Source organism: Lissotriton vulgaris, chromosome 5 (assembly GCF_964263255.1).
Source record: "Lissotriton vulgaris chromosome 5, aLisVul1.2, whole genome shotgun sequence".
Taxonomy (NCBI): domain Eukaryota; kingdom Metazoa; phylum Chordata; class Amphibia; order Caudata; family Salamandridae; genus Lissotriton; species Lissotriton vulgaris.
The window spans coordinates 215,323,459-215,347,331 of record NC_141693.1 but is presented as its reverse complement, the minus strand read 5'-3'; the positions used below and the strand labels follow the sequence as shown (position 1 = coordinate 215,347,331).

The following is a 23,873-nucleotide window of genomic DNA, read 5'->3' as shown; positions in this document are numbered from 1 at the left end:
GGGCAAAGAATAGAACGACAGCCAAGAGAAGGAGGATGGCAACAAGGGGGGTCAATGAGGAGGGACAATGGAAACACGGGGGCCAGTAAAGGAGAGGGATAAGGAGGTGTCAAAATGGCGTGGAAAAAAAAAAGATGAAGGAAGGAGGTAGAGTGAAACATGTTGGTCATGCTTTGTAGTCTTGGGGATTTTTAGTTATGTTTAGAATTTGCTATAGTGTAATGAAGTGATGATCGATCAACTGATGTTTCAGAACGTTTGTAATTTTCCTTTGTTTTATATGTTCTGCCAATGTAACATGAACTCCCTGTTAAAAATGATTTCATCAAGAACGTCGTCCCTATTTAATATGAATGATGGTGAGTAGTCCACTTGGAATATATATATTATTTACGCAACTCTGGTGGGACATTTCTATATTCTCATGAACAAATGTGCGTTGTTAGGAGTGCACATTTGTTTGTTTGAATGCACATTGGTTTGAGTCAATGAACATTAGTTTGTATTCCAGTGCACAAGGTTTGGCATGGTAGTGTACATATAACATTCTTTGAGTAAACTTCAAGGTATAACGTGACTTCGAGGTCTTCCTTAAATTCCAGATGATCGCCACTGTTTCCGTACTGTAAACCACCAATGGTGAGGTGCACTTATCCTCTAAGATCGCTAACTAACCAAGATTATAATAAGATATACATCATTTTATAAATACTAATTTAAAGAAACGTTACTACGGTGTTAAAAACGTATACACCACTGATTTGTCCCAGCTCTGGTGAGCTGCACAGCCATCACTTCCACCCCATGCTCTGTTCATGACCACACATAATACCTGAAATAATCTAGGACAGGTTGCACATCTCCCCAATACTGAAGTCATAGGAGTCAATGTATGGATTGAGTGCTGACATGTATGTATGTATGTATGTATGTATGTATGTATGTATGTATGTATAGGCATTTATATAGCGCACTACTTACCCGTAGGGTCCCAAGGCGCTTCGACCGCTGCGAAACCCTTCCTGGCTTCCCTGAGAGATGGTCCCTTAATGGGTATCTCCAGGGTGAGACCAGGCATCCCCGGCGGTCTGGTGGGGCCGTTAGTGAAGATGAGGCAAGCTAATGCCCAGAGTTGCCGAGCGTGATCGCTGATCAGAGTGGGCACCGAGGCGAGAGAATTATCGAGTCCGCTGACCCTGGTCCAGAAACCTGCCGCGCCGGGAATCGAACCCTGGTCCCGGGCCGTCCTCTGCTCATCAGCAACTAGAAGGCCTCGCGCAAACCATATAGAGAAGGGTTTTTGGGGCTGCACTCACTGGTTATATATATATATAAGATATATATAATTGGTAAGGCTGCAATACACTGTTAACATACACATGCGATCATGGAGGAAACAAATAGAAACAATGTAGTATTCTCACTGCCAGAAAAATAGATTTAAAGATGAGCAGTCGTTTGCTGATCCATGAATGATTTAGATGTGGTATATGACATGATCAGTGAGATCATGTCTGATGTCACATGTGGAGTTAGTATGTGTTTCCTAAAGAGAATGAAGTCAGTTGCACTCTCATTACAGATACCTTCGCAGTGGATACACATAGAAGCAAATCTCTGATCACACTGCCTGCAAACAACTGTGGAAAATAGCATTTATTGCTTTGCAGCGTCAATGAGTGATACAGATGGGGAAGTGATATATGATGTTTTTAGTGATGTATGTGACATGGTCATGAGCAGTTCATTGGAACTGGGCTATGTTTGCATAACTCGTCATAACTGCCGGATTTGTGTGTTTTATAGATTTTATGTCGTAGACATAGTAGTGTCGTTTGCCTGAAGTTTTGAAGGGGTTTTTATTTAATTTTGGTTAATGGCTGATCATTCCTTACAAACATCTATTGTGTTAACGAACGTTACTTCGGTGATTTCTGGGATTTTGCGTCGATGTTCACTATCGTGTAGGCTTGTCTTTGCCTGCACTCCAGTCTTCCCTGCGCACAGGGCTTGGGCCTCATCAACACTCAACAGGCTGTGGGTGCTCACCATCACATTTAGCTGTGCACTGCAACCAGGCCTTTATACCATGCTTAAAGCCCAATTCCACTTTGCATGGCCATGCTTAAAGCCCAATCCCTAAGCTCTCTTGCCACAGCCCAGAAGCACTGTCAGTGCCCAGTGCCCTCCGCACCACAGCCACTGCCCTCCGCACCACAGCAACTGTACACTGCCCTCAGCCACCCAAAGGAATTGTGAGACTTTTAACCTACCAAAGTGTCAAGAAGATGGGAGCCTCCTGATGACCATGCAAGGGTGGTATTGGGGTCAGCTGCCCTTGTCCCGCTCTTGGGCACACAGCAAGTGGGGTAGTAGGTCAGCTGACCCGTCGCCCTGACCAGGGAATGGGACACTGCCACTTTTCTTTTTACATTTTCTGACTCTTGAATGAAAATCGAATAAAATCTTCTGGGAGTTTGACTGGAAAAGGCACCTTTCATGTTCCTCATTCCTATTGTCCACACCCCCTTTGACCAAACTGCATCAATAACATTTTCATGGATTATTATGTAGTACATGTATACCTCTTTTGGGAAGTTTTGTGCAGATTGTTCAAATCTGCCACCGTTATTAGCAGTTCGGAAAACTTTTTCTGTGGACTAACAAATTTATGAACATAATCACTTTTCGATTTTGTAATGTATGTATTGTTGCTCTAGCATAATTTACATTGAGACCAACACTCAAAAATGAATAGCATATTCTTATGCGACCCTTTTGTAGTGAACTCCACATAATCCTTTATTGTGTGTCGGACACACACATATGGCAAACCTTCATAAAATGGAAACATTGCCAAGACGGAAGTTCGCTATCGCTACAGGCTTACAGATCAATAGTATGCAAGATAAAGGGACCCCCCTCTAGGAAAAAAACTTGTAATATCAGGGAGAAGAGGGGGAAAACAACAACACAATCTAAGAGTGCTCCCTCATGACCTATATTTCTTTTATCTGATTCAACATGAATTCAACATGGGCTGAAAATTAAATTATGATGGATAACAACAAGAGAGAGAGGGAATGAGGCACTCCTGAACCCCCTTTAAATCAATATACAATAACGAAAGAGTGAATATAGTAAAACCAGGAAACTCCTGGTTAAACAAGACAGCCGAGGACAAAAACCAGTGTTTGTAAAAAGAACCCTCACTCACCGACCTGGTCGGTGACATGCTTCATCATAGGGTTCCACCAGAGAGGCTGAATGCCTCCCTGGTGTGATTCAACGCCTGGTTTACAGCGGAGCAGGATATTCAAATACGTGTGTGCGTGATGGTGAAAAAAATTGTGAGTTTAAAAGTTGACTGTGTCTAGCCTATCAACTAATTTATTAAAGGCTGACCAATGACCATTAAAAAGAGTGAGACAGACATTACCTCGTTCTATAAAGTAGCCAGTGACATCCGATTTGAGTGTAAGAAATGGGTCAACATGTTTCTGCTTGGATATGCAGTTAGCTAAGCATTCTTCAGGACCTACTGTAAGTTCCAAGGTGGTATGCGCACCCTAAGGCACACCCTAACCTGAGGAACACTTGGTGTAGTACAACTCAGTTATACCGGTGTGGTCTCTGGTAGAGTCGTAGACCATTAGAGCATTAATTTATGAAGTTAGATACTTCATGGGTCCAGCAGGGAGAGGAAGCAAACACCCGGTACTTCCCAACTCGTGTGCTCCGGTAGTGGACCTACGTCGGTCCTCCCTGACCCGAATATTCATTTACTTTGTTTTATAAAAAATATTTTTATACTTTCTTTTGCCAGTTTTACATATGATATGGATATATGAGACATATTCACATAATTTTACAATATAATGACATTTTCATGTGTCAACATCATAAACCACCAGGTAAAGAAACAACAAAGAAAAACATTACAACAAACTGTCACACACACATAGATCTTCAACTACACTCATACCACATTCATAACTAAATATATCTGGAAAGTGGGAGACATAAAGTTGTTTTAGTCTCCACGACCATTTTAAAGCAACTGCATATAGCAGAATCTGAATAGCATTGGTCGACGCTTTTCGGTGTCTTGAAGAATAGATGAACACCACTTTCCTCAGGTTCTGCCAGATATCAGACCAATATCACTACACCCAGGGGATACTACCAACATTTCTCCACCAACAGTTATTCAATTTTCAATTGCGACCCTTTTTCCCGAGTATTATTGCCGCTCTCTAAATTTCTCTTATGCGCTGTGCATTGGGTGAGATATAAATACAAGTATATTGTCAGAAAAACAGTGGATCCTTATATGATCACTTCAGTAGGATCACTGTATCCTTGTTATTATATTTTGCCAACCCATTAGGGCAACATCTCGGATTAAATGTGCGTGAGAATATTTTGATCTGAGTCCAACAAAGCTTACTTCGCCAGCACAGACTCCTAACTGGCTCGACACAGAGACGGGCACACAATATGTCAAGTCTGGGGGTTTATGATTTTTATACATGAAAATGGTATTATATTGTAAAATTATGTGTATATGTTTATAATATCAATTTTATATGTAAAATTGGCAAAAGAAATTACAAAAATAGTTTTGCTAAAACAAAGAAAATGAATACATGATGTCAAGATTTATAAATGTTTGTTTTTGGATTTTGCTATGGTCTAATTTTATTTTCAGCCCATATTGAATTCATGTTGAATCAGATAAAAGAAATATAGGTCATGAGGGAGCACTCCTAAATTACAGATCAATAGTTACAGCCATAAAGTATTGCACATTAGAGGCTTTTGACTACCTGATCCAACTCCAAGTCCTCATTAGATCTGCTAACAATTGGCAGTTGTTTTGGTAGCATTCTGTTTTACAAAATCAAAAATAGCATTTGTTTCACTGTACTTTGAAAACCGCATCTAATGCTCGTGTACTTCTTTGCATGTCTTATCTAATGTGCCTTCATCAAGTCTTTTCGCAGTTTTAAAGAGTGTGAACATTGCCAGAGGGCATTAGAGCACTTCGAGAGTCAGTATTATTTAAGAAAAGTAACAAACCAGCTGCACAGCTAGTCAAGGGCCACTGCAGATATGCAGTGAAACTTCCAAAGACAATAGGATAACAAGAGGATACAGAATGGAAAATCTACCAATAGGGAAAAAGTAAGTTGAACTTGTATCTGAAAAGCCAATAGACAATGGCAGACCTCTAGTATGAAGACTTAAGAAAAGTACATTTGGCAATGGAGAAGAAGTGAAACTCACAAATTGATGTTGATAAAAACACGTGTGCTCAAGAGAGTCAACTAAGGTCACACAAGATCAAGAAGAAACAGAAGAAACAAGGCAAAAGCTGGTAGTATGAAGCAACAAGCATTTACAATGCAATGGTTTTGCCTTTGTTAAAGTTAGAGCTATTGGCATTGCTCTTGACATTATTTTTATTTATGTTTTTTTTAACATAAATAAATGGCATTGTCATTTACAATGCCACTAGCTTTATCTCTCGCAAATGACACACACAAACACACAGAACCCCCCCCCCCACACACACACAGAGCCCCACACACACACAGACAGCTTCCCACATACTATCACTATAAATGCAACACTCGCCGCACACTTTCACAACAAATGCAACACTCTGCTAACAACTACCTCCTCAACCGGGTACTGTCCGAAAATATTCTCAGCGCCCCACAACTACGTATAAAGGGCTCTATAAATACTTCAAAAGGACTAAATTAATAGCGGTTCCTGTGCTACTCGCAAATACAAGCAGGGTGAATATCACCACAAGAACATGGTCGGAGAGTATGGCGAAGCCGAAGCATACTTGCTCTTGCAATGATGCAGTGCTGTTCTACATGAGGCCGCGTATTAACACACATTACGTGCAGTAGCAGTGATGGCAAAGTGTCCTGTTTGTCAACCAGGACACAGTTTCGTTTCGCCATCATGTTTTTAAAATAGTTTAAAACTGAGAGCGTGTTAGGCTAAAAAGTTGGGGCTGGCTGAAGTTGTACAGCACTACTTAAAAACAAAGTATGGTATCGCTGGCAGGTTTGCCGCAGTGTTTTGCAGGGCCAGTGTGTGCACTGGGTTTGGTTGTGCTGTGAAGTGCGAACCACTGCAATGGTTTCAGTAGAGTTCTGTCAGCCTCCTACCTGTGCCCGGACTGTGGCTCTCCTCCCCGGGCTCTCCCCGCCGCGGGCACTCGTGAGGCTGTACCAGGTCACCCCCACGCCGAGGAGCACGCCCCCCACCACGGGGGCTTTCGGCCACAGAACTCTCTGGCTCCCTGTTCTTCCAAGGGTAGAGCCGAACAAGCGGGCAACCCGGCCCCCACATACTCTCCAGCCTGCAGCTGCCATCTTCACGGAAGTACCGGCGATCTCGCGAGAGAGAAAGCGACAGTTGGTGATACCTCTCAGCTCGGGACAGGGTCGGCCCAGCTCCTCACCCGCCCCAAGCTCTGAACACCGTTGGACTGCACGGACCGGCACAGGACGAGGCGACTGCGACGAAGCACTAGAACCTAGGAAACAGCTACCCCTTTCAGCCTTTCCGTGTTCAAACTGTTTAGGTAATTCTGCTTTAAACTTTCCCGGCTTTCAGTGGAAGAGTTCAGAATGCCACACCTACTTAGCGCGCCACACCTCCCAGTGTTTCACCACATGGGCCAGCTAAAATCCACAAGCCTAACATTATATCTCCCTGTAAATGCAACACTCGCCGCACACTTTCACAACAAATGCAACACTCTGCTAACAACTACCTCCTCAACCGGGTACTGTCCGAAAATACTCCTCAGCGCCCCACAACTACGTATAAAGGGCTCTATAAATACTTCAAAAGGACTAAATTAATAGCGGTTACTGTGCTACTCGCAAATACAAGCAGGGTGAATATCACCACAAGAACATGGTCGGAGAGTATGGCGAAGCCGAAGCATACTTGCTCTTGCAATGATGCAGTGCTGTTCTACATGACGACGCGTATTAACACACATTACGTGCAGTAGCAGTGATGGCAAAGTGTCATGTTTGAGAGCGAGGCAGCGGTAGGGGGGCGGGAACTGGGAGCCGAGGCAGCGGTAGGGGGGCGGGAACTGGGAGCCGAGGCAGCGGTAGGGGGGCGGGAACAGGGCCGGGGAGACACGGAGAGCGAGGCAGCGGTAGGGGGGCGGGAACTGGGAGCCGAGGCACCGGTAGGGGGGCGGGAACGGAGTCCGCAGACACGGAGAGCGGGAGAGGGGGTGGGAACGGGCAACTATGTCAGTCGGCCGAGCTCCGGTGTACTGCCCTCTGTCTTGAAGAGCCACACCCTACACTAACCTTAATCGTACACGCCATAAAGATATTTCTCTCTGGGGTGCCGTGTTTGTACAGCCTTTAAGCTCGCTGGCCTTCCTGTGCGCTCTGGGTCCCCTCCCGCCGGGCTGCAGTCAGCTCCCTAGCTCTACAGATCCCGCCTGTATCTCACCATCTTGACTCTGTTGCAGTGTGTTGCCTCTTCCTGGAATGCAGCGCTTTTCTGGCTGCGCGAGACCTTTCTACGGGTGCCGACGTCACAGTGCTACACCAGGCAACAAAGCAAACGAGAGAAGGCGTGCAGCGGACATCCCCTTCTGCCTAAAGCTGCCATCGGGCGCTGCGAGGTGAGGCGGACCTGGTTCCAGGACTCGTGGAGGGGGCGCCGAGTGCCGTCAATGGCGGACCAGATTCGGGGGCGTTCTCGGCTTTTGGCTGACGTAGCGTGACGTCGCCAAAAGCCAAAAATTCTCGGGAACGCCCCCGAATCTGGTCCGAGATTGACGGACAGAGCCCTCTCCCAATGGCTAGCCTCCATTTATGGAGCTAGCCAATGGGAGGAGGGGCGTATACCCGACTGCACACACAACTCATAAGGTTTTTTGGCGCATGCGCACTACGTGCGCATCGCCAGTCAAAACCTAAAAAGGGGGAGGATGGGAAGAGGGAGGGGAGTAACCGTGAAAAATATAATCCTAAAAAGAAAGTGGAGAATTAATGGAGAAGTTCGATTGTACCAGATTAGAAGTGACTTCAGTGAATATATCGAATATTTCAGCACCGTCAGTCTGTCTCACTACAGTTGATCAAAAGATATTGTAGTGAAGAGTTAATAATGAAAAGTGTAGCAATAACATCTAGCTGAACCTGAGTTTTTGTGTTAAACATTCTAAGAAAGTTATATGGTGTGTAGGGTTGTAAGATTACAGACAATAGTAATGGCTTAGATAAAATCAGCACTGAGGGCTGAGTTGAGGGAAGGTGATTGAAAGTCACAATATCTCAGGAATACCTCAGACTGTGGGAGCAGGGATCAAGATTGCTTATTGGAACAGCTCACGTAACATTGAAGTTACTGTTAGGCACAGATATTGGATTGTTCAAATGTAGCAAAGTATAGAGGTTTGACAACCTGACGGATATTGGAAAATCGATTGATCGTGTTATTTGCAGGAGCAGTCTTGTGTGGTAAGAGAGACGCTGAACATGAAGCTTTTGGTAGTATGGTAATACTGTACTTCTAACCTTGCTTTTGATGTACTAGCACTGTATTAGTAGTGATAATTTCACAAATGGTAACTGAAATTCGGTAAGCATCAGAAGAGTTGCCTGTGGTTTTCACAAAACAATTATAGGGCTATGAGGAAAGTGCTCTATACATTTCAAGGTTTTCTCTTAGTTTTACATTGTTACTTCACGATGTTTGTTTTGGTTTTTCGTTGCAGTTGAACACTTGCCCGAATGCCTCCTTCACTGACCTCGCAGAAATAGTGTCCCGAATAGAGCCAGTGAAGACAGCCGTTGTGGATGGTGAGTTTTCACAGGCCTGCTGTGAGAGGGATCCTCTGTTTGCAAGAAACGTTATGCCTGTTTGTTTGCCTGTCTCCGTGGCTACAACTCAGCACTGCATAAACCACCCATTAACAAGACCTGGGCATCAAGGACCAGTATTTGGCATTGCTATTTTGGGCATGTGAACCCACAACCTTCAACACATTCTCCTATCTGATGCTCGTCTAGGATTCTGTTTGTTTTTTACCCACTTTTTTCACTGAAAACAACTTTCTTATTGGTTGTCCCTTGTGTTTATATTTAGGTTATATGCTTATCCTTTTGGATGCCAATGCCATAGTCCCTATCTTAATGCAGGGAGTCCCTGCATGTGCCCATTTTATGTTTTGCAATATGGAGACACTCTTAGTGATTATAAGGCCTATCTTACAATGTGTGTATTGTCTCGTTAAACCCATCTCCTGTCCTACAGTATAGGGTCCCTCACAATGAGAATGTGTCCTTCTCTGCAACATGCAGACGTTCTGTAAGCCTGAGGTCTGCCTTAAAATGTAGGGGTTGTCTCAATGAGTCCTTGTCCTCGTCTACAATGCGGAAAGACTTAATGAGCCAAACGCCTATGTTGCAAGGTGAGTATTCTTATGGATACTTCTTTCTGCAAATGTTTCATCCTACGAACATTTCCAGGTGCCTTACCTTGATACTTCTTCTACTTGCAATTGGCTACTAGATCTAATACTCTTAGCTATCTGATTCTCCAATTCATTACTGCTCATTTTGTACACCTAAATGTATATTGGAAGCCCTCAACTTAAATTGTTAAATTTATATACGTAAATTAATCTTTTAACTTGTCAGACTATGGTACATTACTCCCCCCAAAGAGCAACTTCTTTCAAATTGTCTGTTGTTAAGTAAGTGTTGGCAGAAAGGCAGAAAATCCTGACAGATCTTAGTTAATCCATAGCAATTACTCTTTTGCTATCTGACCTCAATTAAAAAAATGAACCAACTATTTGAAACTCTAGTGTGCCTACAGTTGTTGTTTCCTATTAATAGCCAGGTGCCAGACTGGATCTCAAGCAATAGCTCTTCAGCACTGACAGATAGCCACACAAATTAAGTCGCAGCTTAGTCCGTCCAGGCAGTGATAACACTGGTCTATTTCTACCACAGGATGGTGTGCTGGTATCAGTTACTGTTTTACCACACCTCACTGATGCAGGTCCACAACATCCATGTAAAATTGGAAGGCCCTTGCATAGCAGTCTAGGTCAAATGTCACATCCTAAGTTGTTGGGTTTCAAACTCTGCCAACATTGTCTCAAATTCATGTATGAACTCCACAACATCTGCCTGTGGCTTGATTGTGATCTCTCGACGTGTAAGTCCCTTGCTCCCAAGCAAATGAAGGACATCTGGGTGTAGGAAACTGTCATTCTTGGCTTGCTCTTAAACTTTCATTCTCCCTTCCAGGAGGCAAGTCTTCTGATAGATAGCAGCCATCCAAAGGGGTTTCTCTCAAGAAACACAATAGAAAAGACAAGTCCTCTTCTTCATTGTTTAAGAAATGGTCCCAATCCTGTGATCATTGGTAGTCAGCAACACTATTCTTCATGCCTTCTTCCGCAGAGCCAATTCTGGTTCTCAAGAAGCCCTGACCTGGGTTTCCAGTTATGTAAGACTATCCTGATCACATAGAGGCTTTTGTCAGTGTTGACGAATTACCACACCTATACCCGTTCATGCTGGGTTGGAATTATCACCGGCTATATGAACCTGTTCTCACAATTTACTTTCAGCCCTGAAGAGTCATGGGTTCACTGCCCGCTTGACAAAACACGTGTCGGCTGGTTGTTTTCTTTGATGTCATCCTTCCGAAGAGGAAGGTTCCAATACATGTCGCTTTGAAAGAAACCACCTATTTGCGTCTACCTTGTTTCATTTTCTACAATTGCATTTTGTTTATTGACACTCTTCTATATCTACCTAAACGTGTGCACAGAACGTTTGTTCTACTTACTGAGTGGGCCCGTGCCCCTCTCATCAGGGGTTATTGGGGTTTCCTCTGACCTTGTAGCATCATATCATTGATGTTATTTCTTGACTCACCGCTACCAGGTAGTGCGCCTTTCTTCCTGGCTACTTAAAACTCTACACGGAACCCTTATCCTTTGAAAGGCATCAGACCCCATTCCCCAGGAGCTAAATCCCCCACTTCTGCAAGATGGTGATGTGGGTGTCCCTACATATCTTCGCTAAGGATTACTACCCGTATTCTGAGGTCCATCTGGACTGCACTTTGCTAGGTCTGTTTTGCAAGATTTCCTCCTTCTAGCCATCCATCAACCGTCCTCCAGCGGCAGGGTATTCCTCTGACATATGTTCTATAAGTGAGGCATCTGTAGGTAGAATTATACATCAGAAGAAAAAGTTACGTCCAATGGCATCTAAGCGCCGAGACACCCCAGGGTAATTGCGCGCATTACAAGTTGCCAAAACATAATCATAAACATAAACATGTGTGGCTGTAGATACACATGCTCTGCATACTCCTGCCATCTAGTGTTGGGTCTGGATGTGTGTAATTTGTTTTTTTTAAAGAAGTTTCTCGAGTCATAAGATAAAGTGACTCCTCCTCTCAGTGATATTGTGCATGGGCATCAACTCTATTGTTAGATTGTTTTCTTTCTGCCATTGGGTACCGACGTGTTCTTCGGTGCTCCCATTTGTGACCGCTTTCGGGCTCCCTTCGGTTTGTTTCTAACCTCTATACTTGTCGGTATTGTTTTCATTCATGTTACACCATTGGCTTTAGAAAACAGAAGCAATCCTTCGACCAGTGATGCACTACTGATAGACCGAACTCCATTTCGATTCTGTCCCAAATGCCACACGAAATGCTTGCACACAGACCTCCATCGGGTTTGCAACCTGTCTCTGTCTCCTGACCACAACGAGGAAAACTGTGAGGCTAGTCTATCTTTTCAATAGAAGAAAATGTTGTGGACCGTAGGGGCTTTGGAAAGAGATGCAGCACAGAGATATGGAAGAGACACCCGACATCTTTGGCTAACACAATGTTGTACATGTGGAGGAGGACCAGCATGAGGCTTCGACTGCGGAGAAAGAGCCCTTTCCATATCAGGCTTGGCATCTGAACCTGAGATAGTTTGGCCTACAGATGCAGGACTTGCCTTCAGTGAGTGCCCATGTCATAGTAGTACAACTCACTAAGAGACATTCAGTTTGGACCAAAATTTCGGCTCCCGGGTCACCACTGCCGACAAGCTATGGTAAGCACTGAACATCTGCTATGTCCCTTCTTCAAGCCTGGCAACGGAAGCCAATCCGAAACTCTCTGCATCAAGCCTACCAATCTTAGTGCCGAGCGGACCATCCAACTCATCGGCTTTGAGCGCCCAGTCCGCCGCCACTTCAGCTCCGACCACTTTGGCGACGTAACAGAAATCAAGTTTTGAACCGAAAACATCCATTTTGGCACCAGAAGCAATCCTTAAGACTTTGAAAGAGAGACTTGATCTGAAGCAGAAGAAAATACACATTCAGCCTTCTACTGATCGGATTTTGGCAAGGACAGTACAAGCAGTGCCTGCTTCATTGAAATGTCAGCTTTTACTTTTGAGGAGGTGATCAGTCTACCCCATACCTAAGAAACAGAAAAAGGACATTCCAACCAGTCGTTTATAGCCACATTTGCCCGCTTCTCCTCCACCTTCCTCACCACAACCACCTCTTCCATCATATCACTCTGCTAGTGATATAGGAGCCATTACTCCACATGGTTCCCCACAGTCTGACACAGTGGATCAGGGAGCGGAGATGACGATGATCAGCAACCTACAGATCCATGGGACAGCTATGACCCCCCCTCCTTGGGAATAATGACCCAGACGTTTACCCAGCTAAGCCATCAACCCCAGATGATGTAACATTCTTCCAGGAACTTATAGCTATGGCAGCTGCGTATCACCAGGTCCCCTTATACAAAGGTCCTGTAGAGGCTGACTTCCTCTTTGAAACACTCTCCTCTGCCACTAGAGCATGCCAATATCTACCCAAGCTAAAGGGGGATGATCTGTTACTCAGATGAAATCTTTAAAGATCCGGTACGGGCACGTATTATCACACCAAGAGTAGACAAAAATACAAAGCTGCACCCTCAGATATACCTTACATCAAGGGCCAACTTCCTCCGACTCGATGGTGGTATCTAATGCCCACAAGAGGGCTAACTCAGACATCAGCAGATGCCCCTCCACCCGACAATTGATGCTTGGGGGAAAAGGGTGGCAGAACAGGTAGCCAGCCATTGGCAAATTGGCAACACTCAGGGGTTGTTGGCGAGGTATGATAAGGCTCATTTGGACGGGATAGAGGAAATCCTTCAAAATCTCCCTGAGGAGTACAAAAAAAGGCCACCAAACTGTCCAGGAGGATATATTATTTTAAAAAACTTGATCAGATATGCCCTTGATTCAGTGGACACGGCTGCCAGGGGCATAAATACAAGTATACTGCTTCGTAGACACGTTTGGCTACACATATCTGGCTTTAAGCCAGAGGTACAGAGACACATCTTAACGTCCCTTTTGATCAATAATATCTGTTTGGTCCCCAAGTGGACCAAACATTTGAAAAAAATTAAAAGGACAAAGAATTACCAAATCAGCGGAGTTCCTTTTGGCACCCCACATACAAACCTGGCAATAAAACAAGACCATCAGATGCTTCTACCTTTTCCTATAGGGAACAACATCACACCTCTCCATCAAGGGGATATTACAGAGGCACATATGGAGGAAATCATTTCAAAGGGTGTCGAAGAGCTCCAGGCAATAACTTTGGAAGAACCTTTCTTCCAACTACAAACAGATAGGGAAGTAATTCGAACAAACCCAAAATTCCTTCCAAAGATAGTTTCTACTTTTCATCTAGATCACGCATTTGAATGACCTATCTTCTTTCCGCAAACTGATTCAGTTGCAGAAAGAGACCTTCATACTTTAGATGTAAACATAGCTTTAATGTACTATATTGACAAAACTAAAGAGTTTTGTAAAACCAAGCAACTCTTTGTGGCTTTTTTGCCCCATCACATGGGAAAGCTTGTATCAAAATCAGGTATTTCTAGATGGTTAATTAAATGCATTGACATGTTATGTCAAAGGTAAAAGAACTTTGTCCACATCTCCTAAAGCACACTCTACCTACAAAATAGGACGATCTATGGCTTTCCTCTGCAATATACCAATAGCTGAAATTTGTAAATTTGCTACATGGTCAACCCCACACACTTTCACTAAACATTACTGTGTAGATATATTATCACACAAACAAGCAAGTGTAGGTCAGGCAGTGCTGCATACACCTTTCCAAACAACTGCAACACCCACAGGTTAGCCACAGCTTTCTGGAGGGCACTGCTTTATTGCCACACACGCCATCCAACGGATTGTTACTTACCCTGTAAACATCTGTTCATGGCATGTAGTGCTGTAGATTCACATGGGCCGGCCCTCCTCCCCGGATTCCTGTGACCATTGCACAATCTACTTACAATATCATATGCATGGTCATCACTTTTCTCTCGTTCTCACTTCACAGAAAAACAAATTGTAGACATCTGACCTAACACTAGATGGCAGGAGTATGCAGACCATGTGAATCTACCACACTACATGCCATGAACAGATACTTATAGTGTAAATAACATAATCCTTACCTGTGGTAATGATCTTTCTGGTAGATACTATACCTCCTGATTGCTCACCGACCTGCTCTCCTCCTCCTCATTTGATGGATAAGTTATAGGGAAAGTTAATAAGGTTACACTAAATGTTTTGCTACTGCACTGCTTTTTTGATGTCAGTCTGTCAACTCTCCTTGAAGGTTTGGGAAAAAACATGGGTAGAAACTGACTTTGCTACTCAGATGTGGGTGCTCTATGGCTTAAGTGACATCGTCTGGTGCCACATCCATGTTGGCTCAAAGCCAGCGCTTCCTACAGATGACGTGGAAGCTTTGAAGTTTCTGAATCCAGTATGGCATCTGGGAGTTTTTGGTGATGTGAGGAAGCTTCAGGTAGATATTGTATCCACCAGAAAGATTGTTACAGCAGGTGAACAACTTTCTCATCTTACAGTGTGTCTCTGCATTCCCTCTGGAATTGTTCAGCAGGTATGGTCCATAAAGGATCATTTCTAGTACTTAAGACATGTCTTTCACCCCTTAAGATGTGTACTGTCACCCACACACATTTTATAGGATTCCTCAGACAGTAGGGACTAGCCCTACACCAGTGTTACACGTCTTGGACAGGCGAATTGGCCCTGAGGGTTAATACATTTTTCAGGTTTTTTCAATGTGCTTTAAGGACATTAAAGCATCAGCATTACTTCTTGGAGAAAGCAAATTCCCCATTCAAAATATCCCTCCTAGAAAAACCACGCTTGGTGTCTGAAAGCTTTGAACCAACATCTATTATGGACACAAGTATCACTAAGCGGGTGTATCCGGTGTAAAAATAGATAGTACCAGCCCACTTATTTATCCCATCAACCTGGCTGTGACTGAATGCGGACAGTTCAATGCCAGATACGAAGAGAGCACATCATCCCCTGGATATCATTGGGTATGTTAAAGTTAATATGTAATCGAGTGTGTATCAGAAATCGAATAAGGCATAGATGCATCAGGCATCTGTTTATTTCAGTTGACTGCTTTTACAGGTGGGAGAGTCAGAGTTGCACCTTGCACACATTGAAGGGATCCAGTATCAATGGTAATAGGGGCAGCCCTTTTTACTTTTTGCGAATTTTTTTTTCTTGTTGGTGTCTTAGGACTAAGCACAGGGGGGAATGGTCACAGTGTTCCTCATCCTACTTCATGAGCTATCACACCCGCATATTGTAGGAAAGCCAATGTTCCCTTTAAATATATGCCATATGTCCATAAATTCTCCTAGATTCTTGGGCAGTCAGACATGGGAGTCCACTCTAAAGAAGAAGAGTTGACCTTCAGTCCAAGGAGGCTGTTGCTACATATGAAAATCCCTGGCACTTGGCAGGCTGTGCGTGAAGCTGTCGCTGCTTACCCCCATGTGAAGGCAAACGTAAAAATCTCACTGTTCAGCCTGGCAGGCGAGTGTGCATAAAATGAATGTAACTGATTGAACTTAACATCATTCTCCTGCCTCGCCTCCTTTATGTGCAAGATGCATGAAAATTAATATGTATGTCCATAAACATCCATTAGGCCTAACAGGAGTAGAGTGCCTTGTGCCTGCCAGGAGTTCTTCGCTTTATATTCAGAGCAGTCAGACTGAAATTGCTCTTTAACACGGCGAGCTCTTCGTGCCTGCCCTTGCTAATTGTGGTAGGCATCTGCAGATTGTCCTAATGAATGCAGGGTGAAGCTTGTCAAATGTTTCCAGAGCTAGAATTGGTTCATCCTGAATTTCAAGTAGTTCATCTTGGGCTTCACGCCTGCTCCCCGCACTGTAAGGGCATGCAGCGACTGGTCCAAATTGAAAGCAACAGGCAGCAGTTCTCAGTCAATCAAGTTCCATGTTGGTAAATAGGCTGAATTGCATGCAGGACTGTAGAGCTGAAAAGTCTGATACAAGTCTCCAAATGACACCATCTTAATCTTCATCAACTAAGATACCCCCTATCAAAAGACAAGGTTCTGCCTAGTCAGGGACTCCTAGGTTCATTTAGAGGTGTGGGTGAAAGAAGTTGGTCTGCTGTATAATGCCTCATTAATTCTTAATTTCCACTTGAGTGGTGAGCCCACAGTAAACTGTGACTGAGGGGATAATAGTTGGGAGGAGGTATGGGAGAAGGTAACCATAGTTTAAATCTAAATGTTACATATTTATGTACTTTCTGGTCTTGATGTTGGTTTGTTTGCTGAAGTTGTTCGCAGAGTGTGGAGACAGCGTGTTGGATATACAGCACAAAACTAATCAGGAGGGACAGCAGGTGTTATGGAATTAACAGTGGCGGTTATGGAGGAAAAAGGGTCTAGCAGCAAGAGAATTTGACAAAATTGTCAATCCTAGTTCCTGTAGTGGAAGAGGTCTGCTACTGGTACTTTTCCCTTCCATTAAGTTCGGGATCTTCAGATTTCATAATTCAGAAAATGCTTGCGCCATCTTTTCAGCAATTATTTTTGTCAAAGGGAAGGCAGGCATTTTCTACATGTTTGTAACGAAAAAGAACATAACTGGCTGAGTAGAGCTGGAATCTCTACCTTCAAGTTGGACTGCTGACCATCAACTGAGTTAATACCCCCACCCACAGACACAGAGTAAACTGCTACCATAGTGGATTTTCCTCAAAGGAAGTATAGTGAAAATGGAGGCCAGAGTCACCCTAAAATGTTGCTTACAATTGAATTTAAGTACTTGACTGTGTCGATTTGTATGCAAGCAAAATATTTGGGTGGAGGATTTCCTATTTTGCATGTCCCATTGGTGTTCCATTTCTTGGGTTTCCAGGTGCTGCCTTTGCTTTATATCTGACAGTTTCCTCCCTGCTCAACAGTGGCAGTAAGTGAGTCTGTTGGCTCCCAGTCACTGGTCCCCTCACCCCCCCAATCCTTTCAGACTCACCCCACACTACTTGACTTCACCCTAGGGCATCCTCTCTGGTGTCCACATAAAGGGCGAGAGAGGTTAAGAACGTCTTCCTGTGGCACCTTTGTTGTTAGGGGCTGGAAAGGTCCAATGGCCAGAAACACTGCTTCTCCATTTCCAGACTGCCAGTCAAATCCTCGTCCCTTTAGCAACTACTAATGTATCTAAAACAATCAAGAACCATAGATAAACATACACCCAGCGGCGGCTCCTCTGCTAAGGCGGAGGAGCGTTGACCCCAGGAAAAATAAAATGATGTGAACACCATGTTATCATTCATTTCCCCGTTCTGGCTCTGTTTAGGTGCGGGTGGGGCTGGGCTGCCGACAGAGCTGGGGGAGGAATGGTGGGCATTTTCTTAGTGAGATTGACTGTTTGGCCGGCCTTGTTGGGCCGGCCAAATAGTCAGGCACACTTAGCATGTTCTCTACCCAGGCTGTATTGCACAGGCTCCCACTCTCAGTGTGCGTGCTGAACCAGGCCGCTATGACCAATCATTACGCTGCTCTCATGCTGGTGACAGCAGCATTGTGATATGCTATGGGGTGTCTGGAAGCCTGTGCGCTTCCTGTTTGCTGTGTTGACTGAAGAGGACGGGGGAGAGGAGGTGGCCAGCAGGTACGTGATTTTTTTTCTTTTTTTCTTTCTAAACCCCGCCTCACCATTACTACCCATTAGCAGCTGCTACTGCATACATCTCTGCCCGCGCTCATCGGCGAGAGACGAAGCCTAACTTAACTATATGCCATGGATAACCACTCCTGGCTACAAGACAATCCCAAGCTCCTTGGGATGTTGTACCCATTAGTAGGTTTAAGGGGACATCTGCTACAGTATAATCACAGGATGGAGTAGCGACTCCTGAGGGAGTTTGAGGGAATAACTACTCCAGGGTAAAATCCCAAATCCAGTTCCTGTTAAGCTCTGTCGAAGGAGACGGATACGCTGTGAGTCCCAGTCTTCTTATCTGTTCTCCAACAATCGGCTATTACCCCAAAAAAATAGCCGGCGAGGGGAAAGGAGTGGCACAGAATCCGGTTATCTGTGTGTATTGGCTCAGCCACAAGGCGACACACGGGGTCTTACGTTTGACAGGGAAACAAGTGAAAATCCCTGAATCCCAATCAGGGGTTATGTAAAGGTTTGATGTAACCACAAGATACAGAGACACACCCAAAAATAGAGATTGGCACAAACTCTCTAACTGGGGGACCTGAGCGAACTGAACAGAGGAAAATAAAGGGACAGTGGTCCATGTGACAAACTAGTCAGCAAGCGGAGAAGACATACAATACAGAAATTGTTGCCAAGCACTGTACGATAAGAGTGAAGGGTTTAAATACTTGCTCTGCCATACTCAACCTAGAAGTGAATAGTCAGCCAGGAAGTGAGGGCTTCAAAGTGGCCAGCGGTCTAGTGTTTACTTCCGATTCTCCACTGCCCAATCTTCTAAGTCTGATTGTGATGGAACACGGGTTGAATACACCAACCAGGTTCGTACTGGTTAAAGATTTTACCTTCTGACAAGTCCTTTAAGTCCCTATCTACCACAGGAGTACACTTCTAAAACACCTCATGATCGTTGGAAAGGTATCAGGAGACTCACAGTCTGTCAGACAGACGCCAATAACAGGGTCCATGCCAGGTTGAGTTGCCACTGGTGAGCTGGGAAGTTGCAGGAAATGTCTCTTGTAGCTTGTTGTATTCCTGTTGATTAAACAGGAGGTCAGCCTTATGACCTTTGGAGTCCGCTTCTTTGTTTTTTGGTACAAGAAGGAGCAAGTCCAGTCATTCCAGGCTCCTCACAGCAGTTAGAGTCCTCTTCTGTTTGTTTTTCTACGCTTCAGAAAATGTTCTGAAGATGGTCTCTGGAAATGCTATATCCTATATACACCCTAACCAATGGGAAGAAAGGTTCTCAGGCCAACCCTACCCACAAAAATCTAAGATGACATGGTGTGAAAAATGACAGTGGATTTGGTTGCGGCCCGATTAATTGCTAGTGGCTGAGATTAAGTCAAGTATTCCGCCCATCACTTTTTTGTATATTTTAGTATGTCACCCTAAGTGGGACAGGTATGCCTAGATGTGGGCCCCATGCACACCATGTCACTGGAACCAAGCTTACCTGGCTAATGAGCCCTAACAAGAGCAAAACCGGTCCTGGATTGCTTCTGTTCCAGTTCAGGGAGTACCTGGTTTGACAGTTCAGGCCGGGTTAATTCCATTGAAGCAGGTTCATGACTGATTTGCAAATGGCTGGGTCCAAATAGAGCATTGTCGAGATAGACAGCTATTTCCCACTATGAAGCTTACCCTGGAGATGAGTAAAGTGCCTGCCAATTTTCTGAGAATGCTTTGTAGATTTCATATTGGGTTAAGTTCAGCATGTCAGGGGCGGCTCTGATGGAGATGATGGGGTGCTGAATGTTCTTCTGCCTAGTGAGCAAAGCTAATAGAATACTGGGCGTATCAGCTTCAGCAGGAGATCTTGCTGTATGGCCTTCTAATTCATACAATCTAGATGTAGGCTTGCAAGCTTTCTATTGCTTTCAGTATGGAGTCCAGCTTGTCAGACGTGTTAGGCAGCTTTGAAGAGGGTGGTGTGCCCCTGATAAGGTGGGGCCAGCAAGGGAGAGCGATTTGGATCCTTGGCAGTTTGAGTTTGCGCTGTTGCCAGAAGGTGCCCCATGATGACGTGGATATTGAGCAAGGGTAGTACAGGCAACACACGATCCAGCCGCGGTCAGTTAGCACGGTACAGGACAACTTGCGGTGGCGGGTCAATGACTGTGCGAGAGAGCGGCTCCAGGAATCTCACCCACACAGCACCTGCTCCCGCCCTGATCCAAGAGGGAGACCTACACGTCTAAACAGACCTGGGCTATGCCATTCGATATTGTTGCCGTCCATAATGGTTTAATGCCCTCAAGTCTGTTTTTGGAGCCCACCGCCTCATAGGGCAGAAGACACAGAATTGTTACGGGCGCTGGGTTGCTGCGCAGGATAGTCTCCAGATGGTGTGACTCCCCAGGCCCAGTGCCCGACCTATCTCTAATGATTCTCTCTCAGCCAGCCTTTTAGTTCAACATGTGGAGGGGTCTCCTCTCCATATGTCTTCCTAAACGCAGCTCCTGCCAATTTTTCACAGTGGTCTCTGTCCCTGGCCTTGGATGTTAAGAAAGGGTCCAAGGAGGCTGCTGCTACGATACGATGCAGGTGCACTGAATCTGCCTGCCATCGCTAATAGGAAGACTGGTGCAGCGGCCGTTTAGAGCGGAGTGGAGGTTCAGGCAGCGCTGTACCCGAGAGGAACCAGGCGCCACCTACCTTCTTTTGCTGCACCGTGGTCGAGGCTGCTACATCAGTTGAAGTGCCCACTGGAGAGGGTCAGATTGAGAGCAGGCAGTTTGGAGATCAGGGTCCAATGCGGTAAAGCATAGCCCGAGGCCACTCCCAGGCCCAGCCATGCTGCAGGGGTTCCAATAGGCCGCAGGCCTCACACTTTGTGTGGCAGGAGTTCACAGAACGCAGTAGTATCCTCCCCAGGATCAAAGGCAAGAAGTCAGTCTTTGTTACGACTCAGTTCGGTTGGGTTTGATGGAGGCCCTTTCCATAGAATTGTGTTGGATGAAGTGCTCAGGAAGCGAAGAGCAGTGTACAATGCTCCGCCATCTTAGCCCTCGCAGCCACGCTCCCAAACCGCTTTGTAGTGTTTGACAGTTAATAATGGATACCATGTAATATCAGACTCTCTTTCGGGCAGACAGAGAGACTTGAAAAAGCAGTTCCTGAATTTAGGAGTGTGTGAAATCTGCATAATTTGCATTTGCGTGATGACGTGAAATTTTAGGAAAATTATACGAAATGTAAATTGGCATTTGGTGCTATATATCTGAAAGAGACTATTCATTCTAGATTCCTTACCTTAGAAATACCCCCAGGCGTCAGACTGGATCCGGAGTATTTTTCTTCAGCATTACCCCTGCTCGTTGAAAGGTGGCGTTGGTCGACTTCGTGTTCGTCGTTGGCGTTGTGGTCACCGAAATGACATTGTGGTATCTACTTAGACGCCACACCTGCACGCTGACGTCAGTTCTTTCTTTTTCCGCGCCTGCCAGCTCAGATCCAGAGGTCACTTTTTGACTAAAGTTTTTTTGACTTTTGCAGACATCTTTTTTTGAGTCGCTCAACTCCTAGTGCATGTAGGGATGTCCCATTGTACTTTCTTACAAGAAGGTCAAAGGCCTGTCCTATCTTAGACCTCAGGGACGTCAACTGCTTCCTCCAGAAGTAGAATTACAAGATGTTAACCTTCGCTCAGGTCTTGTATGCCCTCCACCTTGCAGACTGGATGGTAGTGTTGGACTTGTAGGATGCATATTTTCACACCCCTTTAGTGACTGCCCTCCGGCATTACCTACGGTTCACGGTAGGCCATGAGCATTTTCCATTTACCGTGCTCCCCTTTGGCCTTTCCAATGCCCCTCGGGTGTTCACAAAAGTGATGGCGATGGTCGCAGCTCATCTGCACCGATCAGGGGTTCCAGTCTTCCCCAGTCTCGACGACTGGTTGTTGAAGGTGTGCTTGCCCTGGGCTGTCGTTGCCCACCTCCAGACTCTGGCGGACCTCCTGCATTTGCTGGGGTTCACAGTCAACGTGCCGAAGTTGCACCTGATCCCTTCTCAGAAGCTCCTTTTTATCGGAGCGGTTCTAGACACAGCTCAGTTTCGGGCCTATCCTCCGGAGCTGCAAGTCCAGGATATTCGGGCTATGATACCGATGTTCTAGCCTCTATCCCGGATATCAGTGAGAATGACCCTGAGTATTTCTGCATGCCGGAAGATGGCACCTTGCGGCTCCGCACTGACACCGTTCTGCTTTTGAGATTACGTGCTGGGTCCATATAGGTTCCACTCCTGTGTGCTTCCAGATGCAGATCCGAGCGCCCTTTGTCTCTTTGAGACTTGTACCTCAAAATTTTACCAGTGTTGAAGTGATGTCACCCGAAAAGCTACAGGCGTCAAGCCCTGCTGAGACCGTTACAAACTGATTGTTGTGACGGATCCCCACCAGGTATGCTTGTGGTGCCTTGGATCGAGCCACAACTCCAAGGCCTGCACTGACTGCATGTCGATGAAACTGAAGGCCATCAAGATATGAAAGGTGAAACTCTGTGTCGAAGGAAGACTCGGCTTTAAGTCGCAGTCCGCATCCAAAGTTAGTTCCCAAAGTCGTTGGAGCCAAACAAGAGGCTGATCTTCATGCTCCAAATTTTCAGGTAAATCTAAAAGAAAATACAAGAAGTCAAAGTGATGGCTGCACTGACTGGGTGTCGATGAAACCGAAGACCATCAGCGAATGAGAGGTGAAACTCTGCATCGAAGGAAGACTCTGCTTCTGGGCCACTTCAAATCGCAGTCTGCATCCAAAGTTCGTTCCCAAAGTTGTTGGAGCCACTCAAGAGGCAGATCTTAATGCTGCAGATCTTCAGGTAATTCTAAAAGGAAATTCACAAAGTCAAAGTGTGAATCTGCTCCCTCGCACCACTCAAATTTGCCTTAGGCAGCTTGGAGGCAGCGCCAATCTAAGAAATCTTACTCCCGAAGGCAGCAGACTTCAGAGCCCATCCTGTAACTTCTGCTAGCAGAACCCGTTTCTTCCGATCCTTTCCATCTTCCTCTGGTGGTCCATCTAGAATAAAGGTTACTGTGACCCAAATTGTTCCACTTGCCGAGATGCACAGCCTCTGAAAGGGGATCCTTGGGCCCTTGCAATCTAAAATCCGATCCACAACGTTTTTTCTTTTAAACATTTCTTTTACTAGTTTATTAAGCAATCTTGTCCCCATTTATTTCCTGTTCAAACAGGCTGAACTCAAACATTCACGTTTCAAAGATTTTATTGGCCATATGCTGTGTCCAACAGTGAAGATCCATAACAGATAATTCCTTCATGTTGCATTTTGATGACACAATACATCTTTCATCCTTATTAATATTGAACCCAATGCATTTCGAGAATTGCTGTCTTCTTCGGGGGTAACTGTAACATGACAGTTAAAAAAAAAACTATTATAGTGAGCATTCTAGACCAGCATCTTTCCTCCTAATTACCAACCCATAATCAGAATTCGGTGCATCACATTTTCTCTCGACCTAACCCTCAGAAAAAAATATTAACAATTTTAAAGTGACATGCAAATTCAATGACCACCCTTCTCTACTACCCATAAAAATTCAAATTAAGCAGTAGTTATCCAGTGCACCGTATTTATAAAAAAGGTCTAAACAAATGAAACCATACGATATAGCATGCAGTCGAATAGCACATTAATCAACCTTGCACAGAACATACACAA

General features: G+C 44.9%; 1 protein-coding gene across 1 annotated transcript in view; it reads left to right on the top strand.

The window, feature by feature from the left end:
* PNPLA7 (patatin like domain 7, lysophospholipase) overlaps positions 1 to 23,873 on the top strand; it is a 1,710,105-nt gene that overhangs the window by 1,616,791 nt on the left and 69,441 nt on the right. Inside the window, exon 34 of the mRNA XM_086921192.1 lies at positions 8,783 to 8,867. Coding sequence (XP_086777318.1) covers positions 8,783 to 8,867 — 85 coding nt within the window. The remainder of the gene's footprint in view (positions 1 to 8,782; positions 8,868 to 23,873) is intronic.